The 22,853-nt window shown below is 37.3% G+C and overlaps 1 protein-coding gene across 1 annotated transcript in view; it reads left to right on the top strand.

Moving 5' to 3' along the window:
- Positions 1-22,853, top strand: part of LOC149921088 (cell adhesion molecule Dscam1-like) — a 179,366-nt gene that overhangs the window by 142,283 nt on the left and 14,230 nt on the right. The window contains exons 5-16 of the mRNA XM_090163200.1: positions 17-310; positions 2,220-2,489; positions 3,432-3,839; positions 6,790-6,951; positions 8,422-8,718; positions 13,258-13,545; positions 18,218-18,365; positions 19,488-19,636; positions 19,695-19,826; positions 20,521-20,688; positions 20,762-20,832; positions 21,648-21,888. Coding sequence (XP_090019326.1) covers positions 17-310; positions 2,220-2,489; positions 3,432-3,839; positions 6,790-6,951; positions 8,422-8,718; positions 13,258-13,545; positions 18,218-18,365; positions 19,488-19,636; positions 19,695-19,826; positions 20,521-20,688; positions 20,762-20,832; positions 21,648-21,888 — 2,628 coding nt within the window. The remainder of the gene's footprint in view (positions 1-16; positions 311-2,219; positions 2,490-3,431; positions 3,840-6,789; positions 6,952-8,421; positions 8,719-13,257; positions 13,546-18,217; positions 18,366-19,487; positions 19,637-19,694; positions 19,827-20,520; positions 20,689-20,761; positions 20,833-21,647; positions 21,889-22,853) is intronic.

Below are 22,853 nucleotides of genomic sequence, written 5' to 3'. Positions count from 1 at the left end.
GTTTCTAATTTGTCAGAGCCAATCAGCAACGTGATGCCTCGCGTGACGGACGTGAAGCGGCAGATCGAAGTGCAGGAGAACCAGCCGCTGGCGCTGCCCTGCGCCGCCCAAGCGCACCCGGTGCCGTCGTACATCTGGTTCAAGAAGGAAGGCTCTCGGCGCAAGCCCATCAAACTCAACGACAAGTGGCAGCAGATCGACGGCACCCTCATCCTCAACCAGCCGTCGGTGCAGGACAGTGGCAAATACGTCTGCTTGGTCAACAACAGCCTCGGCTCCGACACTGGCTACACCGACTTGCTGGTCACGGGTGAGATCACACTCGCTTTTATAAGGCCTACAATAGCTTGATTATTCACGCTACGCTTTTGGCGATAAGTAAGCACGGTAGGATTTTGGCCATATTTAGAGATTTTTTATTTCTAGTGAGTTTTCCATTTATTAGTCTTTTTGCTTTTTATAGCTTTATCACTTTTTTAGAGAATTTTCCGTTTTTAGAGCTTTCTGTCTTTTTTTAGAGATTTCTCTCTCTTATTCGAGATTTCTCTCTTTTTTTAGAGATTTCTCTCTCTTATTAGAGATTTATCTCTTTTTTAGAGATTTCTCTTTTTTAGAGATTTCTGTCTTTTTTAGAGATTTCTCTCTTGTTTAGAGATTTCTCTCTTGTTTAGAGATTTCTCTCTTGTTTAGAGATTTCTCTCTTGTTTAGAGATTTCTCTCTTGTTTAGAGATTTCTCTCTTGTTTAGAGATTTCTCCCTTTTTTAGAGATTTCTCTCTTTAGAGATTTATCTCTCTTATTTGAGATTTAATTTCGGTCATTTTAGAGATTTCTCTCTTTTTTAGAGATGTCTCTCTTTTTTAGAGATTTCTCTCTTGTTTAGAGATTTCTCTCTTGTTTAGAGATTTCTCCCTTTTTTAGAGATTTCTCTCTTTAGAGATTTATCTCTCTTATTTGAGATTTAATTTCGGTCATTTTAGAGATTTCTCTCTTGTTTAGAGATGTCTCTCTTTTTTAGAGATTTCTCTCTTGTTTAGAGATTTCTCTCTTGTTTAGAGATTTCTCCCTTTTTTAGAGATTTCTCTCTTTAGAGATTTATCTCTCTTATTTGAGATTTAATTTCGGTCATTTTAGAGATTTCTCTCTTTTTTAGAGATGTCTCTCTTTTTTAGAGATTTCTCTCTTTTTTAGAGATTTCTTTCTTTCTTAGAGATTTTTGACTTTGATATTTTTTTTAGATATTTTGGTTTTTAAGAATTTTTTTGATTATTTTTCCTTTTTAGCATTTTTTTTATTTTTAAAATTAAATTAAACTCCTTTAGTTTGACTGTTTAAAACCATCTTTGGTTTCTTCTTAATCGGAAAAATATTTTTATTAAAACAGGGGGGGGGGGGGGTGGAATTTTGGAATACCCTTGTTTTATACATAACAGATTTGTGGGAATACGTTTCAACAGAGGTATATAACATCCATTCCTCAGGTAAATATTATCCTTAAATATGACTTAGCCCTACGCAGTGTACATATTTACGTTTTCAATGAGTAATACCATAAGTGTATAATATTTACATAAGTGTGACAATCCGCATGCAAATTTTACTGGGAGTTATTTGCAAGACAGACTGCGTTACGAGCTTCGTTGCCGTTTTGCGTCCGCTTGCTCCCGCGTCACACGTAGCCTTTGACAGCGCCTCGCTAGGGGAAAAAGAATTCTTCTCAGTAAAATATTCCCCAAAGTGACAAAATTATGGAACAATATTATACACTATGTTAACACGATGTGCTGGCTTCATGTTCGAGTTTCCCCTCGGCACCAAAGAGGGGGGGGGGAGGAAAAACGTCACCGACGTGTGCTTCAATTTTATTTGGTATTTCCACCAAACAATAGTTGTCATAATATGCAAGAATAATAACTTTGGTTTTTCCGTGTAGTATAACCCAAAAACCTTTCGTCGTCGTGTACCCATATGTATCCTATATTTTACTTTATTTGACCTATTTTTTATATTTTCCTCTATTTTGCCTATGGTATTTCCTATATTTTCCTTTATTTTACGCATTTTGTATCCTATATTTTCCTTTATTTTACGTATTTTGTATCCTATATTTTCCTTTATTTTACGCATTTTGTATCCTATATTTTCTTATAATTCGCGTTAAAATTTCCTATTTTTCCTATAAACGTTTCGTGTAATTTCCCTGGTCGTTTATTTGGATAGCGCCTTTGTCGGTACGAGTGGAGCCCAAGGAGCAGACGGTGGACCTGGGCAGCTCGGCGACCTTCAACTGCACGCACTCGGGGTACCCTATCCTGGCCGTCGAGTGGTACAAGGACCAGCAGTCGCTAAGGGGCAGTTCGCGCGTGCGCTTTCTCAACCGCCTCTCGGTGCACATCGTCTCCGTCCAGCGCGAGGACACGGGCATCTACCAGTGCTACGTCACCAACAAAGACGAATCGGCGCAAGGAATCGGACAACTCAGTCTGGGCGGTAGATATTTTTTCTTTTCATCTTGCAAAAATATTTTGAGAACATTTAAGTTTTTTTTTAATAATTTTGAAGAAACAATTATTTATTTTGAAAAATATCAACAAATTTAAAAAAAATTATTGCCCCAAAATAGTTTTTCAGAAAATTTTATTTTGTTTGTTTAATTTTTTCAAAACCATTTAAGAAAAACTCAAATGAACTGTAAGAATGCCGTATTATTTATAAACCTCTTTAACTATAGTTAAATAAGTTGTTATTAAGTTGGCCGGAAAATATGTTGTTTTAAGTTTATAATTAGTTGGTTTTTAGTAGTCTAGTTGGTGTAAAGTTGTTTTTAAGTATGGTCTTCGTTAATATTTAGTTTGTATTTGCCTCAAATACAAACTTAAAACCAAGTTCCTAGACAACTTTTTTTTTTGGTAAGGGAGTGTTCGAAAACATTTTAGTTTATTAATTTTATATTAAATCTATAAATTGTTCAGAGGGGGCAATGAATGGGGAAAGCACAATGCAACTGAATTCCTTCCAATGATTTTTTTACACTGCCGGGACAACTGTGTTGCCATATTTTTAAGATCTTAAAAGAAAAACATTTTAGTTGCTTAAATTTATTCAAAACGTTTAATTTTCGATAACATATTAGTTTGTTATTTTTTTAAACCTTTCTCCAAAAATACTTTTCGACAGTTTGCTTATTTTTATTCAAAACCATGTATATTAATAAAAACATTTTACCCCAATTATTATCTACCCTTAAATATATTTGTCCCTGCTAAATGTTTAAAATAATATATTTTCGTATAAGTATTTCTTCTGAGCTGGCAGGGCTTGTCTTATAGTTAGATAACCCCCTTCCCCTGTTTTATTCGCTGATAATCACTGGTCGTTTTCTGGCCCATGATTGGAATGATAACTGGATGACTCATTATTTATCGCGTACAGTGGACGCCCCGAAGTTCACGGCGACGTTCGAAACTCTTACGAGCCACCCCGGAGTGTCGCTGTCGTTGAAGTGCTCGGCATTCGGGAACCCTTTGCCACAGGTGACTTGGATGCTGGATGGCTTTGCCATCCCGGAGAGCTCTCGCTTCCGAATGGGCGACTACGTCAAGAGCGACTCAACCGTCGTCAGCTACGTCAACGTCACCAGCGTCAAAGTGGAGGACGGAGGCTTCTACATGTGCCGCGCTTCCAACGACGTCGGCACCATCGTGCACACCGACAAGATCAACGTCCATGGCGCTCCCATCGTCCGCCCCATGAGGAACGCCACCATCCCCGCTGGCACCAACCTGATGGTGCAATGCCCCGTCGGAGGATACCCCATCGAAAGTATCTCCTGGGAAAAAGGTACGCCAGTGTTCTAACAAGAACTTACTTTGTACCAATTATTTCCACCGGAACACATAGAGAAATTATCCCCGTATGAAGACACAGAATGATATCAAAGTTGAATGATACGACATCTGTGGTCAGTTTCTATAAGCTTTGAAGGTTATTAATTAATATTATATTGATATGTTAAATATTTATTAGGAATAACAGTTCTTTTTAAATAATTATTTACTTAACATTTTAAACACTTTACTTTTATTATGTATAATTATTTTTTAAAGTTTCCTTAAATGTTAATGAGCACAGATTAATAACGAGAAGTAGTGCCATCTCTCAGGTAATTTACGAATTGCGTTTAAATTTTCCAATGTCAAGAGTATTCTTTGTACAACCGAGTACACTTTACAAGAATCAATACTTGGTCGGAGCTTATATGTAACTAGCCGATAAGCTAGTTGTGTGTTTCGAGGCACTCCACCCCAGTACGCCCCCCCCCCAACCCCTTTTACCCATGTGAGAATTTCCGTGGCACACTTTTCCCCATAGTCAAACCACCGCAGTAAGGCCCCCTCTCTTTTTTTCCATGCGATAATTTCCATGGTACCCTTAACCCCATAGTCGACCTCCCCCCGTAAGGCCCCCTCCCCCTTTTCCCATGCGATAATTTCCATGGTACCCTTTTCCCCAAAGTAGAACCACCCCAGTAAAGCCCTTCCTCCCCTTTTTCCCCATGTGATAATTACCAGGGTACCCCCAGTAAGGCCCTTCCTCCCCTTTTTCCCCCATGTGATAATTACCGTGGTACCCCCTCTCCGCTTTTCCCATGTGATAATTACCGTGGTACCCTTTTCCCCGCAAAAATAACTCAAACTCGCAGTCGTACCAAACCCCCTGGATCCAATGGCTAATGCATAAAGGCCACAGGACTAACGTACGCCGAGAGCGCCACGGGACTTTTAAATCGAAACGGTCCTGTTTCCCGGCCTTTTGGAACCACACCGGGATCTCCGGTGGACTGCTGTGTGCTCGTCGTTCCCCTTTAGGAGCTCTCTCCAAAGGGTTTGACTCTTTACCTTCATAGGTAGGGTGTCGGCTGGAGTTGCTACAACATCCACTCTTAATCCCACTGCTGTGTGCGAAGTGGGGATTGGTCCACCCATTGCAGCACCTTCTGCTGGGTTGAGTGGCTTGCGTCAAAGGTGCGACCATCAGTAGTAGGGTTCTGCTACCCATGCTGGATTTGTCACCTGTCCGGGCTAGGGGGACGCTGGCGTAGGGCACTATGATGATAGGCCTCCGGTGGTATAGTCTCTGTTACTAGGTACACGGGTCACTTTTTCCTCGCCGCCCCGCCTTTGGCTTCGTGACAGACTAAGCAAACATTCCTGAAAGCTCGGACGTACGACGACGACCAACGTACCAAGCGCTCCTTATAATATAGATATGTATAATATGTGATATTATGGTATTGAATGCGTTTGCCACAATTGACATTCTTGTCTTAGCTTGATAACTCTAGTGGCGGGTTTTGAGAGCTTCGAGCTTAAAGGCGTTCCCACGGCTATATTACTTAAATTAAATGTGGTTAATTAACTTAATTTAATAGCGCTACGGCTTTCAAAAATGTTTTTGAAAATAAAATATTACCACTTAGGGCCACTTAAAATAAAATGTCCGTTTCTTAGGCCTTGGCTGTCAAAATTATATTAAATAACAAATACACGGAAAGCGTCAAGCCTTTGGCGGGCTTCGTTACGGTTCAGTGGAGCGCGAGCTCCTCTCACTACGAAGACTTATTTTACAAACCTTTTTGAAGCCGTAGGGCTATAAATATGAATTTATTAACCCTATTCAATTAGACCATAACCACATCGCTGTGGGGAACCAATGCCGTCACTGGTTAGGCAAGATCGTCAATTTTGTCCCAATCCTTGAAACTTTTCCAATATTTAAGAGATCACTTCGAGAATACCACTAGTATGTGAATGTCAAAATAAGTTATCCATCGAATATATCTCTAATTTTATATTACCAAGAATGTATGTATTTATTTATTTATTTATTTATTCTTAGGGATATAGACTATATTGAGACTAATAATAAGATGATTTAAGCTTGATTCCCAATTTCCCACTCCACCTCATTATCTAAACGTAAACTCTGACCCTTAAAACAAATTCAAATTAGCCTATTAAGTCAATGGTTGCCTAAATTGGAGGTAGAATGAAAGTGGCGTTGCGACGGTAACCAAAAGGTCGCGAGTTTGATTCCGGCCCGAGGTAAACTTTAACTCAGTCACTCTCATAAGAAAACACGCCTATTTATATTGTTGATTAAAGAAATTTACAAAATTCCAGCCTCGTATTTATTCGTGTCTGGATTTCTAAAAATTATAATCAAGCCACTTTTTATGTCTTTAAACAGGTTGCCGGGTTAAATTGCGTTGGAAGGTGGTGGCAAACCCTTCACGGCACGTGAGCCAACAACACCCTACACTAACTGTTACCGGTAACGCCAACAAGTGTTATTGAAAAGGGGAAACCCCTTAAACCAATGGGGAAAGAACTTGCAAACTCAAGGTGGAAGGAGTGGTTCCGAGTTCTCACCCAGTGCCACAAGCTATAGGATCAATCATTAGTTATTATTATTTCTTCGGTGGTTAGCACTTCCACCTCGCAGCAAAAAAGCTGAGTTCAATTTAAGTTTGCTACCCCGGGTGAAAACTTGAAGCAACTCCTTAAGAAGTGTTTCCTCCGGGTTATTCGGTATCCCCTTTCCATAAAACCTTGTTGTGGTTAACGCTTAAAGTGAGTGTAGGGGCTGTTAGCTCGCGTGTCATGAAGGGCTTGCTACCACCGTCCTACGCAGTATAACCTGGCTACCTGAATTAATGGCATTAATAGTCACTTGGGCCTGAGGTGGTGCCTTGGTATTAGCCTAGCTAAGTATTATGGTTGCCTTCCAGACGGACTGCGACTGCCCTACAATCACCGGCAAAGGATATTTTCCAACGGGAGCCTGACGGTGCAAAACGTGGAGCAGGCCAACGACGAAGGAAGGTACGCTTGCATCGCCCGCAACGCCGATGGTCAAGTGGCTCAGAACAGCGTCTTCTTCACCATTACTGGTCAGTGGCCAGACTATTTTTTATGCTAAGTTTGATATCGGCTTATTTGCGTTTTAAAAGTTGAACAAGACCCCAATTTAAATAAAAACACATTTATCTACCGAAAACCGCTAGTTCATTTTCGTTGTCAATCTGAATTTCTATAATTCGCAGCCATTTTATTGTTATAACGCCCAATCAAGCTTACACTAACGCACGCGCTGCTGACACGAGCTTCTTTAGATGACAGTGGAGTCGCCATAGGGACCGTTGGGATTTGCAGGACCCTAGTAGTAGTACGGAAAAGTTCCAGATGATAGCTCTACCGTTGCTCGAAAGTGGAAAACTTTAGAATTAATTTCTTAAAGAAGTTTTCGCCGTTAAATTTCCCCTTTGATATGGCGCGATTTTCTCGTGTGGATGTTACCATTAATATAGACTTCTTAACTTCTGTTATCATAAATAACTCAACTATACGTACGACAGGGATACGCTGACCCCGTTCTTGGCTCCACTTAGCGAAGACTTTTTCTAACTGGAAATAAAATGTCCGAAGCTCCTGCATGTTTTCAATAATGTAATAATCTCCTTAATTCGCTTTGAGTCCAAAGTTGAGCGATTTTTATGTAACGCTTATTAGGGTAAAATAAAGATGAATTATTTCGTGAATCATTAAATTTCTTATTAAGAAGAAAGGGACTTTGTAAAAAAGGGCTTTAAAAAGGCTACTTCTCTCCATTGTAGCAGGGTTACCAGTCTCTAAATTTTGGCAGGGTTACCAGTCTCTTCATTGTAGCAGGGTTACCAGTCTCTTCATTGTAGCAGGGTTACCAGTCTCTTAATTGTAGCAGGGTTACCAGTCACTCCATTGTAGCAGGGTTAACAGTCTCTCCATTGAGGCAGGGTTACCAATCTCTTCATTGAGGCAGGGTTAACAGTCTCTCCATTGAGGCAGGGTTACCAGTCTCTAAATTTTGGCAGGGTTACCAGTCTCTTCATTGTAGCAGGGTTACCAGTCTCTTCATTGTAGTAGGGTTACCAGTCTCTTCATTGTAGCAGGGTTACCAGTCTCTTAATTGTAACAGGGTTACCAGTCTCTCCATTGTAGCAGGGTTAACAGTCTCTCCATTGAGGCAGGGTTACCAGTCTCTAAATTTTGGCAGGGTTACCAGTCTCTTAATTGTAGTAGGGTTACCAGTCTCTTAATTGTAGTAGGGTTACCAGTCTCTTCATTGTAGCAGGGTTACCAGTCTCTTAATTGTAGCAGGGTTACCAGTCTCTCCATTGTAGCAGGGTTAACAGTCTCTCCATTGAGGCAGGGTTACCAATCTCTTCATTGAGGCAGGGTTACCAGTCTCTTCATTTTATCTGGGTTACCAGTCTCTCCATTGTAGCCGGGTTGCCAGTCTAGTTCAAAGAAATAATCGAAAATTTTTGAAACGGGTTATAACCTTTTCGTATTTAATATGATTATTCGTGTTCTTCCTGTAGTGCGCCCGCTCATTGAACCATTTGCGTTCCCGAAGTCTTTGCAACAAGGTCAGCGATATTCCATCTTGTGTTCGGTGACCAAAGGCGACCCTCCGGTCAAGATGGCTTGGCTGAAGGACGGCCAGCCCATCCCGGAGCGAAAGGCGGGCTCCGACGGTGTCCATTCCGTGGCGGTCACCGAGTTCTCTCTGACGCTGGTCTTCGAGTCTCTGCAACCGGACCATCGTGGTAACTACAGCTGCGTCGCTTCCAACGCCGTCGGAGTTGCCAGCCACCACGCCACAATGGTAATTCACGGTATGACTTTATGTTTACAACCATGACACTCCGGGGTTTTCTCACTGGGTCGCGTACCCTTTTTATATAGAGGGTTGAAGAACAACAAATACACCGTGGAGTTTTGTCATTGCAAATATTAGTAGCGTAACGTAAGAACGCGTAAGGTTGAAAAGCCAGTCTTCTTATTCCAAGAACACGCGTCTTGTGAGAATAATTCAATGAGCACGGGTGCCCAAATTAGCAAATTTTACTAACTAAAATTAGTATTTGAAAATTAAGAAAGACACGCGTGGATCTAATTATATTAATTGGGGTGTATAGAACCCAATACTTTAAACACTGAGCTTTCAATGTTTTTGTCAAAGCAAATGAAAATTTTAAAAGTAAGGCATCTTCAAGATCGAGAAGACCATTTTCAAGGTCAAAATCTCCCTGTTTATTATGGGTATTTTTATTAAAGGACTTCAATTACATTTTTGAAATAAGCAATATGTATATCGAAATAACAATTTTCAAAGTTACGCTTCCTATTTATTGCCGATTTTGTTCAAACTCGGGCGTAATGTAGACCTATATGAGATATGAAGTTTCCGAAAAGGAGACGTTGCACTACCCATTCCATTTGCCATGGCAACCGAAATGTTTTTGACCACTTATAACAAAAATAAGATTTTTTCCTTTTTTTACCCAAACATTGTTACAATTTTACCCCAAAAATGTTCCAATTTACACAAACTTAAATAAATTTACCTAACTTTACCCATTTCGTGATTTTAAATTTTTTTTAAATTAACCATGCTTTTTTAAATGGAGATTTTTTCTTTTAAGTGCTCAAATACCTTTTCGGTAGTGCAACGACTTTTTTTTAGGAAATTTCATATCTCATATTGGTCTACACTACTTTGAATAAAATAAGCAATAAACAACTCGGGTACTCTCCTTGACATTTATTTAAATCATTTCTTAAGTCGGGGATCTCAAATCGGAAGGAATAAGTCAGGTATGGACTGGGATTTTAATAATTTCTTAAGAAGTCGGAGATTTTATTTAGTAAACCAAATAATTTTGCGATATGAAAATGTTTATATATTTTATGAGCTTAGTATACATTGTTAGACTATAATAACATACAATTAATCATACTTTGTACAAACATGGTTAGAAAATTAATCGCGGTTAGAGAACGGGTACCGCGTAGATCAAAGGAGCCATCGTCCTGGAACTCTGTACACCAATTACAGATGTATCTAACTGAGAATATCCTTTGATCATGTTCAATCTATATTTAGTGACGTTATCAATTTAGTATAGGCAAAGCTACAGGCTTGTTCCCTCGAACTACCCTAAATGTAAAGTGGACAAAATGCAATTTGTTTATTAGAAATTGCTTATATAGAATGACTTCAAAAAATTGTATAGAAATACACACCGCGTGTCAAAACTATTAAATTGCGATTTCTGAAATTTTCAGGGTAAATTTATTGGAAAGTAAACCTTTTAATTGATAAATTTCCGAAAAATCGGAGAAGATTTAGTAAATTTCTAAAAACAATTTTTCACCGCAAGGCGTCAGACAAAACGTTTCAATAAAAACGTTGTTGGGCGTTCTCCCGAATCAACAAATTAAATTTGTTCAATCTTATGGAACCCCTAGAATTTTAAATGAAGCTCTCGGGTCCCATGAAGCCCCATTTCTAAATTATCGGTGCCCAAATGTCCCCGGCGTCTAAATTATCGGCTTTCAATTGTGGCGTACCGTCTCTAAAATATTCTTATTAATTGTTAGACACTTTTTGTACGCGCAATGCTTCAAAATGGCTCCTATAAAGGTTTTTCTTAGGAAATATGTTCATTTCTATATAAAGAATTTCTAACGACATGTTTGTGCGGTAGCTCTATGCATTTTTGAAACACTGCAACTCATTAAATGTTTAGTTGGTAGCTTTTTACAAACCGAAGTGCGGCCTTTTTGCAGTTTTTTAAATATTCGTGGAGGACTTTAAGGAGATGCTACTTGGTCAATTTCTGAAAACGTTACTAGTAGCACTTTCAATTCAATTTAATACGAAGTGTAGTTAGCTCTTTTACGACTGCTTTTGCAATGGACATCAGTAAAGTTGGCAGTGATTGGTATTCACGAGTGGGATGGTGGGCAGTAGCGTCACTCCGAAAGGCCAGTTGGCTCTCCTCATTTCCTCCGTCGCCAAGGATTAGGTTTAATGCTTGTCTCAATCCTCTGTTTTAACTTAAGTTGGCGCTAGATAGCGCGACGCTGAACTTCTCACGGTTGACAACTTAGATAACCTTTCTACGGACTTTGTAGATGACGCGTAACAGACAGTTTCAACAAGAATTTATTTATATTTCGAGAGAATGAATATGTGGAGACGATCCGAGGCTCGAATTTAGCACGAGTGGGGAAAAGAAAACATCACCTTTAATCGTGTCGGAAGGAAAAATTGAGTTGTTGTTAAGGAGTTGTAAGTCAAATATAAAAAAAAATTGGGAGAGCAAACCATATACAGGGTGTCTGGATTTGATCGGCCCAGGCTTTTTCTCAAAGACTATACCTTCTAGAAATGTGAAATTTTCAGTATGTACTCTCCTGTTATTTGTGAATTTCAGAAAAATCGTAAATTTGTTCACGGTTTTAGAATTTGTAGTTTGTGAACTCTAGGTGCTAGACGAAAGGTTTCAATGAGTAAGTTGTAGAGTATACTCGAAAACCTTAAATGGAGTTGGTATGGTCAAAATCGTACAATAATAGGTCATGAAAAATAACAATTTGGTAATACCCAAATGTTTTTACACCTCATGTTATTGTAATGATTGTCTGTGAAAAATCAACATGTTTTGAGACAAATCATTGTTTTACTTTTACAAATTAAGTGTTCACGATTTTTCTGAAATTCTTAAATAACAACGATGTCGACCGAGAGAGTACATACTGAAAATTTCACTTTTCTAGAAAGTATAGTGTTTGAGAAAAATGCCTGGGCCGATCAAATGAGACACCCTGTAGAGAAATGAGCATATTTCCAACGAAAAACCTTTATATGAAACATTTTGAACCTGTATTTTAATATCAACTGAAACTATGTCTGAACGCCACATCTCTTGCACTCTAAAAATCGTACCTGTTTCAACTTCTCCTTTTCAGGTTTAGATTTCGCGACTAATTTTCCAAGAAAGCACATGTTATTTTCAAGTATCAAAATGAACAACGTAAGCGGCGAAAAAGAGCGAGTGAGATTGGGAACCCAACTGAAAGTCATAAACGCGTAAAGTACATAGGGATTCGGGCACTAATGGTTTTTTTAGACCCTTTTAACTTAGAACCTGAAACCTCTATATTCTACAAGCATGAGCACTCGTTAAATTTGATATCATTCCCCCCCCCCCCTCTCTGGCTCTTTCTCGTTACAAACCTCTTACGTTTAAAGGAATTAAGAAATATCCAATCCAATCACAACAGCCATACTTCAAACATTTTAAAAGTAATACATTAACCTAACATCAATACGAGTTATGGCAAGCTAAACACTATCATTAATGGTAATTTGAACATAATTTCTGAACGACTATGTAGTCAACTGCGCTGTAATATATTTGATTTTCATCTCAGACTCATTGCGAGCACACAGATGTTTGACTGCATTTGTCTTAGCAGCCGGGGCTCTTTGTGGCCCTGCACTTTGCGACCTTGCACTTTGCGACCTTGCACTTTGCGACCTTGCACTTTGCGTCTTTGCACTTTGCTAGTCTGCTGGTCGTTGGGTTGCATTTGGTTTGACAGCCGGGGCTCTTTGTGGCCCTACACTTTGCGACCTTGCACTTTGCTAGTCTGCAGGTCATTGGGCTGCATTTGGTTTGATTGTCTGAACTCTTTGTGGCCCTGCACTTTGCGGCCTTGCACATTGGGTGCCTACTCATCAACGGTGGACTGATCTCAATTACGCAGTCAGGGCTCTTTGAGTCTTTGCACTTTGCGTGCATATAAACTACAATACACTACACAACACACATATGATATCAAACAAATGGCAATTTGTATATATATATATATTAACGCGCTCTTTATTTTTTATATTTAACAGTTATTAAAACAGTCAATTTTACCCTCAAGAAAAATTGTATTATGTTATAATTTAGTCTTTTATATTTTACATTCAGAACGAAATACTTCGAAAACAAGCACGAACTAGGCGTTCTTCCAAGACTTTTTATTTTACAGGCTTAATCTCCCTGTGTAATAAATTAAGTTATTACATTACAGGGTTCCCGGTTCCATAAAATTATTACGGACTTTTAATAATTAATATCTTAGAATAAGAAAACTTACTGAGTAATGTAGGCATTATAAAGTTAACGGTATGCAAAGCAACCTTTAGTTAACAGTGGTGACTGAATTACCATCTACATTCGGGAAAAGGAAATGCTTTAAACATAATATCTTTTCCGCCCATTCTACAAATTTATCTAATCTCTGCGGCCATATATGACGCCACAATAACTACTCAATTAGCGTATTCTAATTTTCGGTGTCCTTGTTGACAGTTCCTCCGAGATGGAAATTGGAACCGGAAGCCACTTTTGTGGTGCAAGGACTGACGTTGTTGCTCGACTGCCAGGCCGAAGGTTTTCCTCTTCCAAGAATCAGATGGTCCAAATCCGTCGGCGAATCGGAGTTCAAAGCCATCAGCAGCAGTTCCAGAGTTCAGGTTTTCGAGAACGGTTCGTTGGCCCTCCAAAACGCCCAACAGTCTGACGCCGGCTCCTACTTGTGCCAAGCGTCCAATGGAATCGGCACCGGCCTCAGCAAAGTGGTTCCCATCTCCGTCAAAGGTTAAAAATATTCTTTTTTTTCTCCTGAGGTTTTTTGGTTTTATAGTTTATTTAGAAACGTCTTGATAAATATTAGGCACAAATTCTATTGACTTAGAACGGGCTTGAGCAATATTAGTCACAATTTATATTGACTTTGAACAGGCTTGGGCAATATTGAACACAAATACTGTGGATTTTTTAGCTGATTCTTTTAACTTAAAACAGATTTGAACAATATTAGATACAATTTCTATAGATGTTGTACCTGATTCTTTTAACTTAAAACAGGATTGAACAATATTAGATACAATTTCTATAGATTTTGTACCTGATTCTTTTAACTTAAAACATGATTGAGCAATATTAGATACAATTTCTATAGATTTTGTACCTGATTCTTTTAACTTAAAACAGGATTGAACAATATTAGATACAATTTCTATTGATTTTGTACCTGATTCTTTTAGCTTAAAACAGGATTGAACAATATTAGATACAATTTCTATAGATTTTGTACCTGATTCTTTTAACTTAAAACAGGATTGAACAATATTAGATACAATTTCTATAGATTTTGTACCTCATTCTTTTAACTTAAAACAGGATTGAACAATATTAGATACAATTTCTATAGATTTTGTACCTGATTCTTTTAACTTAAAACAGGATTGAATAATATTAGATACAACTTCTATTTATTTTTATACAAATTGTTTTTCTGCGCAATATATTCCATTGAATTATAACAGACTTGGGAAATATTACGCAAAATGTTTGATTATTTGAAGCATATTCTTTTTTATATACAATGTTCTTTGTTTTACCAGTCAAACCGCCACAAATACTATATAGCACTTTTTCAATAGAATTGGCAAAAACTCATCTTTGTCCAGTCCTGTTCAGTTATTTTCTAAATCTCTAGTCAAATTGTCGATTTTTAGTAATTAGCTAAGGTAGTGTACTTGAAGAGAGTATACATCCAAATATAGCTATGTTCTAAGGGGAATATTAACCCAAATCAATGAGATTATTTGAGATATCGTTATTTCAATGTATACAATGTTTTGTTTACAAATTTAACCAATAAATCTCCATATTTAACTATACATCACGGATTAAAGATTTAGGCCCTTTATTCTCAAAGAAGAATTTACTGAAAGGACTTTTGCCATAAATGATGATTATACATTTATAACACGTTATAAAACTCTGCCCATTTATCCTAGACTAGAACACCATCGAGTATTCGGCCTTTTTTGAGGTCGAGTACTCGAACTCTACCTCGAATAAGTAATTGGAGAATACTCGTCGATAACCGAGTAACAAAAAAATTGCATATTCGGGTACCCGATTACTCGAATAAGCTGCTCTCTAAACTCGTCGAGTATTTGTTTTGTCTATCCTTTTTGCTTCAAAGTTCAAAGAGGGGTTTTTGCACCTTTTTGGGGGGAAATAAATGGTAGCTACTGTGGTTCATTTAAATTAAAGGAATATTTTTCAGCATTGAAAGTTACTTTATACTCCTTTTTAATTTCATTTCATAATTACTTGAATAAAACCAGCTCCTAATCAAGTACTCGATAACCCGACTCGTTAAAAATATTTTCGAGGGTTTTTTTGTTACTCGACTTGAATAAGAGAAAGTTCCCCTTAATCAAGTACTCGATTACTCGACTCGATTTCGTTATTACTCGAGTCGAATACTGGATGAAAAAAATTGATACTCTATAACCGATTCGATTGCCTATAACCACTAATCGCTCAGCCCTACCTAACAATGATGTTAACTTCTGTAATACCCCTTCGATGGTCCCCTGTTTATCGCGTCAATGGCTGATACTTTTCAACGCCCTTAAGGCGCTCGTAGAGATGGTCCTGAAAATTTCAATGCTCCGTCCAAAGTTCCGATACAGAGCTGGCGTATCTGCGAGCGGCGAGGATTCGATCCACCCGGCTCGCGGAACAAAGAGGCTCTAGAAGGCTTTTATTTGAATAAATAGAGTATTAAATACACATTTTTCACGAGCCGTCATTTTTATCTGTTGGCGAGTAAACTAGGCTTAAAGCGATTACCATGAATTATCATACATTTGCATGATGACCTAATCAGTCTTGGAGAAGACGCACCCCTCCTTCGCCGGTGACCGCGAGGGACCCAAGTCAACGCAACTCTCCCTCATCGCATACAGGGTGTTGGTCATTGTACCAATAATATATCACTTTAAGCCCCAGCTAAGAACGTTAGGCGATAATAAAATAATTTCCTTTGTTGAAATTTAAAGTATTTTACGTATTTTAAATCCGGGCCAGAGCCGATTTGGAAATAGCTCTTTATTTATTTATTTTTAAAGTACTAAAAAAGACAACAGCTAAAAGCTGAAATTTGCCCAATTTTCAAGGTGGACTATTGGCTTAAAATAAATGTGTGAGGTATTTTTTAATTTGATAAATTAATGTTAAACTTCATCCGAATCAGCTACTCAGCTCACAATTTTTATTTAATGGCCTGATTTGTTTTATAAAAATTATTTTATAATGGCGATTACATTTTCAACATTTCTGAACACTTAAATCGATTACATTTTCAACATTTCTGAACACTTAAATCGATTACATTTTCAGCATTTCTGAACACTTAAATCGATAACATTTTCAACATTTCTGAACACTTAAATCGATTACATTTTCAGCATTTCTGAACACTTAAATCGATTACATTTTCAGCATTTCTGAACACTTAAATTGATAACATTTTCAACATTTCTGAACACTTAAATCGATTACATTTTCAACATTTCTGAACACTTAAATCGATAACATTTTCAACATTTCTGAACACTTAAATCGATTACATTTTCAACATTTCTGAACACTTAAATCGATTACATTTTCAAAATTTCTGAACACTTAAATCGTACAGGTTTTATATCTCACCTGAATCGAAATATATTATTTTATTCTTACAAACTAGTCAATACACCGCGAAGCTGAGAGAGTTTTTACCCCATCTAGTGACACACATGTTTACCCATATCCAAATGGTTTCACATTAATCAAAAGAGAAGGCTATTCGAACTAAAATAATACAAAATCTCAGAAATACCAAATTTTCGGCAAAAATAAGCTGATATTTTCCCTCACTAAAGTTTTATATTCATAATTACCATAAAAAAATACTTTTAAGAGCTCACTACCGATGAATTTCCTTAGATTTATTTATATTATGTATAATAAAACTAGTTCAAAGTTTAGTTCCACGTAGAAACTTAAGGCCTCAATGGCTTTTGGGGTACTCGTACAAGGTTTGAAAAATAGATGGCGCTTTTTAATCAAAGCGTGGATCCTTGTGGCACTCCGTACGTTTGGAACAACCTATGAAGAACAGTACTGAATATAAATATGAAAGTTATTAGGGTCTTAATGGGTTTTTAAATTATTCTCCATGGTTAAAACAGATAAATTGATTTTTTGGTCGATGGTTAAATTAGATTAATTGCTTATATTTTCCATAAGGATAATATACAATTTGGTTTTATTGTCCATAAATAAAATAGATAATTTGGTTATATTGTCCAAGGTTAAAAGGGATTACATATGGACAACTAGAATAATTATTTGCAATGGGCAGGCTTTTTTTCACTGTACAACTTGTGATAGCTAAACAATTATTCTACTTTTTTTTCAAGTAAACGCTTTGATCTTCTTCATTATTTTTTTAAGTAGCCATATTTTATATTTAAGCTTTCTATAATCAAACATTTAAACCATATTTTACCTTACACAAATACGTACTAGGTATTCAAAAGTTTTTGTAATTTAAAAAGGACGCCATGTGTAATACAATCGAGCGCCATCTACTAGCAGAAAAGAGAAATGCTTAATTCGTTTCTATAATGCCTAAATAATATCTGCTTTCAGTTAATATGGAACTTCCGTAGTCTTTTTTTTAATTAAGCTTATTAAAGAATGGTCATCTTAAAAAAACTAGGGTTCGCTTTATATTTGCCATATAAGTTAAAAAACCATTTAAACGTATTTGCTTTTTTGCCAATTTTCGCTCACCGTCATTTTGTGCATGAATTAAAACTTTTTTATAATATTATTGTTTAAAAAGTTTTAATTCATGCACAAAATGACGGTGTTCACTTAATTTTAACAATTCATCAGCATTAAGGTCTACAACTGATTTTAACAATTTTACCTTTATTTATACTAAAATAGTAGCTGGCGTAGAGCACTATGATGATAGACCTCCGGTGGTATGGTCTCTGTTACTAGGTACACCTGGCTATAAATTCTGACACATTAAAATAGTAGCAATATTCCCAAATTTCTAATTGATAAGGTCGCCATTTTCAAGGTCAAAGGTCGAGATTGGAATGTATATAATAATTTTCTTATTAAGATTTTAGTATATTTTCGACTTTAACATTTTCAAGGTCGTAATGACCATTTTAAAGTTTGAGATCGCCATTTTCCAGGCCTCTAACGAAAGATCTCCCATTATGGCAACCCTCCTGTTAACCATGTTTATAAACAATTACGTAATACAATTGTTTTACTATTTAAATGAATTTTGAATGAAAACGAAAGTTTTGGAGATACCTGGTTTCGCAACGAAAGTAGCGATTATTTCGCAGCCAAACACCCTGTATAGATTCTTAACAGCGCGGGTATCTTTGTCCTTCAGTGGCGGCTCATTTCGAAAGCAAATACAAGACGGAGAGCGTCCGGAAAGGCCAGAACGGCCTGCTGAAATGCGAATCATTGGGGGACAAGCCCATCGCCATCGCTTGGTTCAAAGATAAGCAGCAGTTCGACCCGGCCACGGACCCCAGGTAACTGATTTATGTCCGATGATAATCCCTTCTTTCCCCGCTTTGGACCCCCGGCTCTTTATATTCTCGAAGCAGACGGCCTCCTGGTTCCCCGTTATCGGTTGGCCAAGAATATCCGCCCGTTTTCATGTGGAAATAAATTATTTTCTAATTAGAAATAGTCGTTCATTTTAGTTTTATAGCCCGATATTCCTTTGCTGTGGATTTCTTGGGTTTAGTATCGGTCATTTACGAATGGAATATAGTTTACTTTAATTCAATACTTTGTGTTTGGTTAAGTTTAAATTTTTGTTTAATTAGTTGTTTTATGTCTTTTATTAATTAGTTGTTTCATGTCGTTTTTTTAATTAGTTGTTACTTTTAAACTATTAAATAGCTATTAGTTTAGTTCTAATTTTTAAGTAGTAATTGTTTAGTTTGAAATGTTTTAACATTAAGAAGTTTAGTTTCAAATGTTTAAATAGTTGTTAGTATAATCTAAAATCTTTTAATTGTAAAATAATTTAAATTTTAAATATTTATTAAGTTATATTTGTTTATTTTTAAATCTTTTATTTCTAAAATAATTTTTTAAATATCTTTTAAGTTATATTTGTTTATATTTAAATCTTTTAATTGTAAAATAGTTTAAGTTTTAAAGTAATATTTGTTTATTTTTAATCTCTTAAAGTTGTATTTGTTTATTTTTAAATTTCTTAAAGTTATATTTGTTTATTTTTAAATCATTTAAAGTTATATTTGTTTATTTTTAAATATCATAAAGTTATATTTGTTTATTTTATAAATTTTTATTATTTTGGGTTTCTATTTATTTTAAATAGAAACTAAATGAACTTAAACACAACTATTACAAACTAAACTAACTTAAACATAGATATTTAAAACTATTACACTAGGAGTTTTCCCAGATTTTCAAAGTGGAGGCGCACGCATCCGATTTCTGCATTAGATGGTAGGAATAGTCTCCTACCGACTTTTCGCCCTAAATATCAATCAACAGAGTTTCGAGGGGCGAAAACGCGAAATTCGTGTTCGTACCATCGAACGCCCTACTTTATACTCCCTTTAAACTAAAAGTAGTAGACTCATTTGGTATGACGTAGAAACGCTTTTCGATGATAGGTACGAAGTGAAAGACATCGTCTTGGCAAATGGCGCCACCTCCGAGGTGATCATCCAGCGAGCTGACCGACGAGACTCGGCCCTGTTCACTTGCACTGCTACCAATTCCTTCGGTCAAGATGAGTTCAACATACAACTTATAATACAAGGTACCATAAATAAAGATTTAATTTCTTTCTGAGTTTGCGTTAATATTTTCGTTTTCAGAGCCCCCAGATGCCCCGCAAGATTTGAAGGTGACCGAATACGGAAGCAGAACTGTCCGCCTGAACTGGATTCCGCCGTACAGTGGAAACAGCCCTGTCACGGAGTACGTCGTTCAGTACAAAACCGATACAGGTAACCACTGATGCACCTTCAAAATCCCGTTGCATATGTTAAGCACGTTGAGTGGGAGCTCGATGGGCATAAGCTTCTTTAACGCCTTTCACCCATGGCCTTGATCTCATTTCCTGCAATTTTCCATCGATGCACGTTAGCTAAATTTGTGCAATTTGTCATCAATTACTTTTAGCTTAATTCATGCAATTATCCAGCGATGGTCTGGAAATAAACCCGTGGATATACCCAGCTATGGCCTTGAGCTAATTTCATGTAATTTCCCAGGGATGGACTTGTGCTACTATTGTGCAATTTTCCATCGATGACTGTTAGCTAAATTAATGAAATTTACCATCGAAGGACGTTTGCATATGCCCTGCAATTTTCCATCGATGAACGTTAATTTACGTCGAGCAATTTTCCATCGACGAACGTTAGCTTATGTCATGCAATTTTTCATCGACGGGCCTTAACTTATATCTTACAAATTTCCATCGATGACCGTTAGCTAATTTGTTGCAATTTTCCTTCGATACCCGTTACCCCCTTTCTGACTATAGTCATTAAGCTTCTATATGCGTGTCTCCATGAATGTTCATTAATGCAATTGTCCATCCATGGTCATTATTCATTCGCTTTTTCTTCCCAAAGACTTTTTGTAATGTTCTATTGAATCGTTTTGTTGGTTGTTTCATTCGTTGTTTTAATTCAGATAAATGGCACACTCGAGCTTTCAACGCTTCCGTTCCGGGCAGTGAAACGGACATCGTCATTAAGGGTCTCTACCCGGTCACTCAGTACAGCTTCCGAGTCACGGCCATCAACGAAATCGGCAGAGGAGAGTTCAGCTCGGTCATATCCGTACGGACTAACGAAGAAGGTACTTAATACGAAAAGAAAACTCGTCTAACGGGAATAATTAATACAAACGATGCAATATTTTTCCTTTAAAGCTCCAGGAGGTCCGCCGCTCAAGTTGAAAATCCAGTCAACAGGCTCGCAGTCCATCAAAGTTACTTGGAAGGTATTCATTACTTTTAACAGATGTGCACGAATTGTCCATCATTTGAAACACGTGCCTTTGTAGGTTACAGCTAGTAAATATCCTTAGACAAGTTTCATTTAAAAATTTATCGTCGTTATACGCGGAGTAATAAAAGCGCTAAATTTTCAGACGTTATGTGGTGAATGTTTCCACTGTGGTATTCGCGTCCATAGTAAACTGCCCCCGAGAATAGAAATATTATCAACTTGAAAATGGGCAAGGTTTTTTATACCAAGAATAGTTATAGCTACATAAAGAATCGTACCTAGTGTGATTGTAAGTTTGTGCTACGTTGTACAACCTTCTGATTCATACCAGATAGGTTTCGGAAAAATCGTATCAGATGTTGCTCGTTTATTGTTTCTTTTGGTTGTGACGTGACTATAGGTATCAGAAAGAAATTAACTTCAAGGGCAGTTTGGTCTGATACGTTAAATAACCGTTCAGTTGTTGACCACGCACGCCATTTTGATTGATAGATTTTGAAGTGGCTTTTGGAACGTTTTGTCGTTCAACATCCTTTTACGCGCGATATGCAATTGAAACGAACGTTAACGTCATTAGAATTATCGGGGTATTTTAGGCTTTTGATTTTTGAACGCGACTCTAGTGCATTAAGTATGATCCGAAGTTTATAGGCCATAGAAACGAAATATTTACCTTCGCGGGCCCATTAGAAAAATAAGCGTAAACCTGAGAAGTTCCATGTTTCAAACGAATAACGTTAACAGGATGAATATTTATCTCAAAAGCGTTATTTGACATTTCTGGTATTATGCGTGTTTTGTTTTCAGCCCCCACGTCGCGACTTGCATTTTGGTGAAATCAAGGGCTACTACGTGGGTTACAAAGTCGCGGGCACGACGGACACCTACGTTTACAAGACCCTGGAGACGGACAGGGAATCCGAGACGGACCAGTGTTTGCTGACCAACCTGAAAAGATTCACGAAGTACAGCGTCATCGTGCAAGCCTACAACGGACAGGGGGCAGGACCTCCGTCCGACGAAGTCGTCGTGCAGACGCTGGAAAACGGTCAGATCATTTGGATATTGGGATTCCGTACAGATTTGCCCCTCACTTTTAAAGGCGTCACGCTGTAATTACAGAAAATAACTTAAAAAAACACTCAACCAAATCTCACCAATTAAATTAAAATTTGAACGTTCTGGAATTTGGAGGGGGCAAAGAGAAACGAAGAGGGGTCTGGAGAATGGTTTTGAATTTTTAATGGAGTGCGGTTTCTCCGAATGCACGTGTACCTTTTACAACTATGTAAATTGGCGAGTAAAGACGGAAATTAAAAAAAAATTAGGTTCTACATGCTTTTAAAATGAGAATTTGAGCCTTCTGAAGATTTCAACTGACCAAATACACTGTTAAAAAAATTGTTCTAATTTGAACAAATCGCCGTTCAGAAGGTTGTCCCTGTAACAGAACGCCATTTGGTTCTAAAATGAACAAAAAATATTCGTTTGATAAAGAACGATGGTTTATGGTTCAATATTGAACTTAGATGTTCTATATTGAACAAACCTTCTTTTATCAAATTAGAAAGTTTTGTCGTTCGCGCTGGGACGCTTTGTCGTTCGACGTGGATCACTTTGTCGTTCGCGGTAGAACGCTTTATCGTTATCCAATACAAAGTGTACATTAAGTTATCGCTTTCAAAATTTTAACTCATGTCTCCTGGCGGCGGTTCATTATGCTAAATTAATAAAAGTAACCTAACGTAACACATGGCCCACCGAAAAGGAAAACCCGGCCTAAAACTAGATTATTTGACTTTAGTTCCAACCTCAACTACAACCATCTTATTAAGCTTAAAATATCTACCATGAAAGTGATATGCGTAAAATATATAAAGCCATTTCATAGCGCAAAAGATATTATATTATATTCTCAGCCGTAAGGCCCAGAACTGGTAATAGACGATTTTAGAATTTATTTCTACGCTGAAAACGTCAAACCAAATTGCAGTATATTACGAAATATTTTCT

This window comes from Leiobunum rupestre, chromosome 11 (assembly GCF_980474605.1).
Source record: "Leiobunum rupestre chromosome 11, qqLeiRupe1.1.hap1, whole genome shotgun sequence".
NCBI lineage: Eukaryota > Metazoa > Arthropoda > Arachnida > Opiliones > Sclerosomatidae > Leiobunum > Leiobunum rupestre.
The sequence above is the reverse complement of the archived record's forward strand: the minus strand, read 5'-3'. Positions and strand labels throughout refer to the sequence as shown.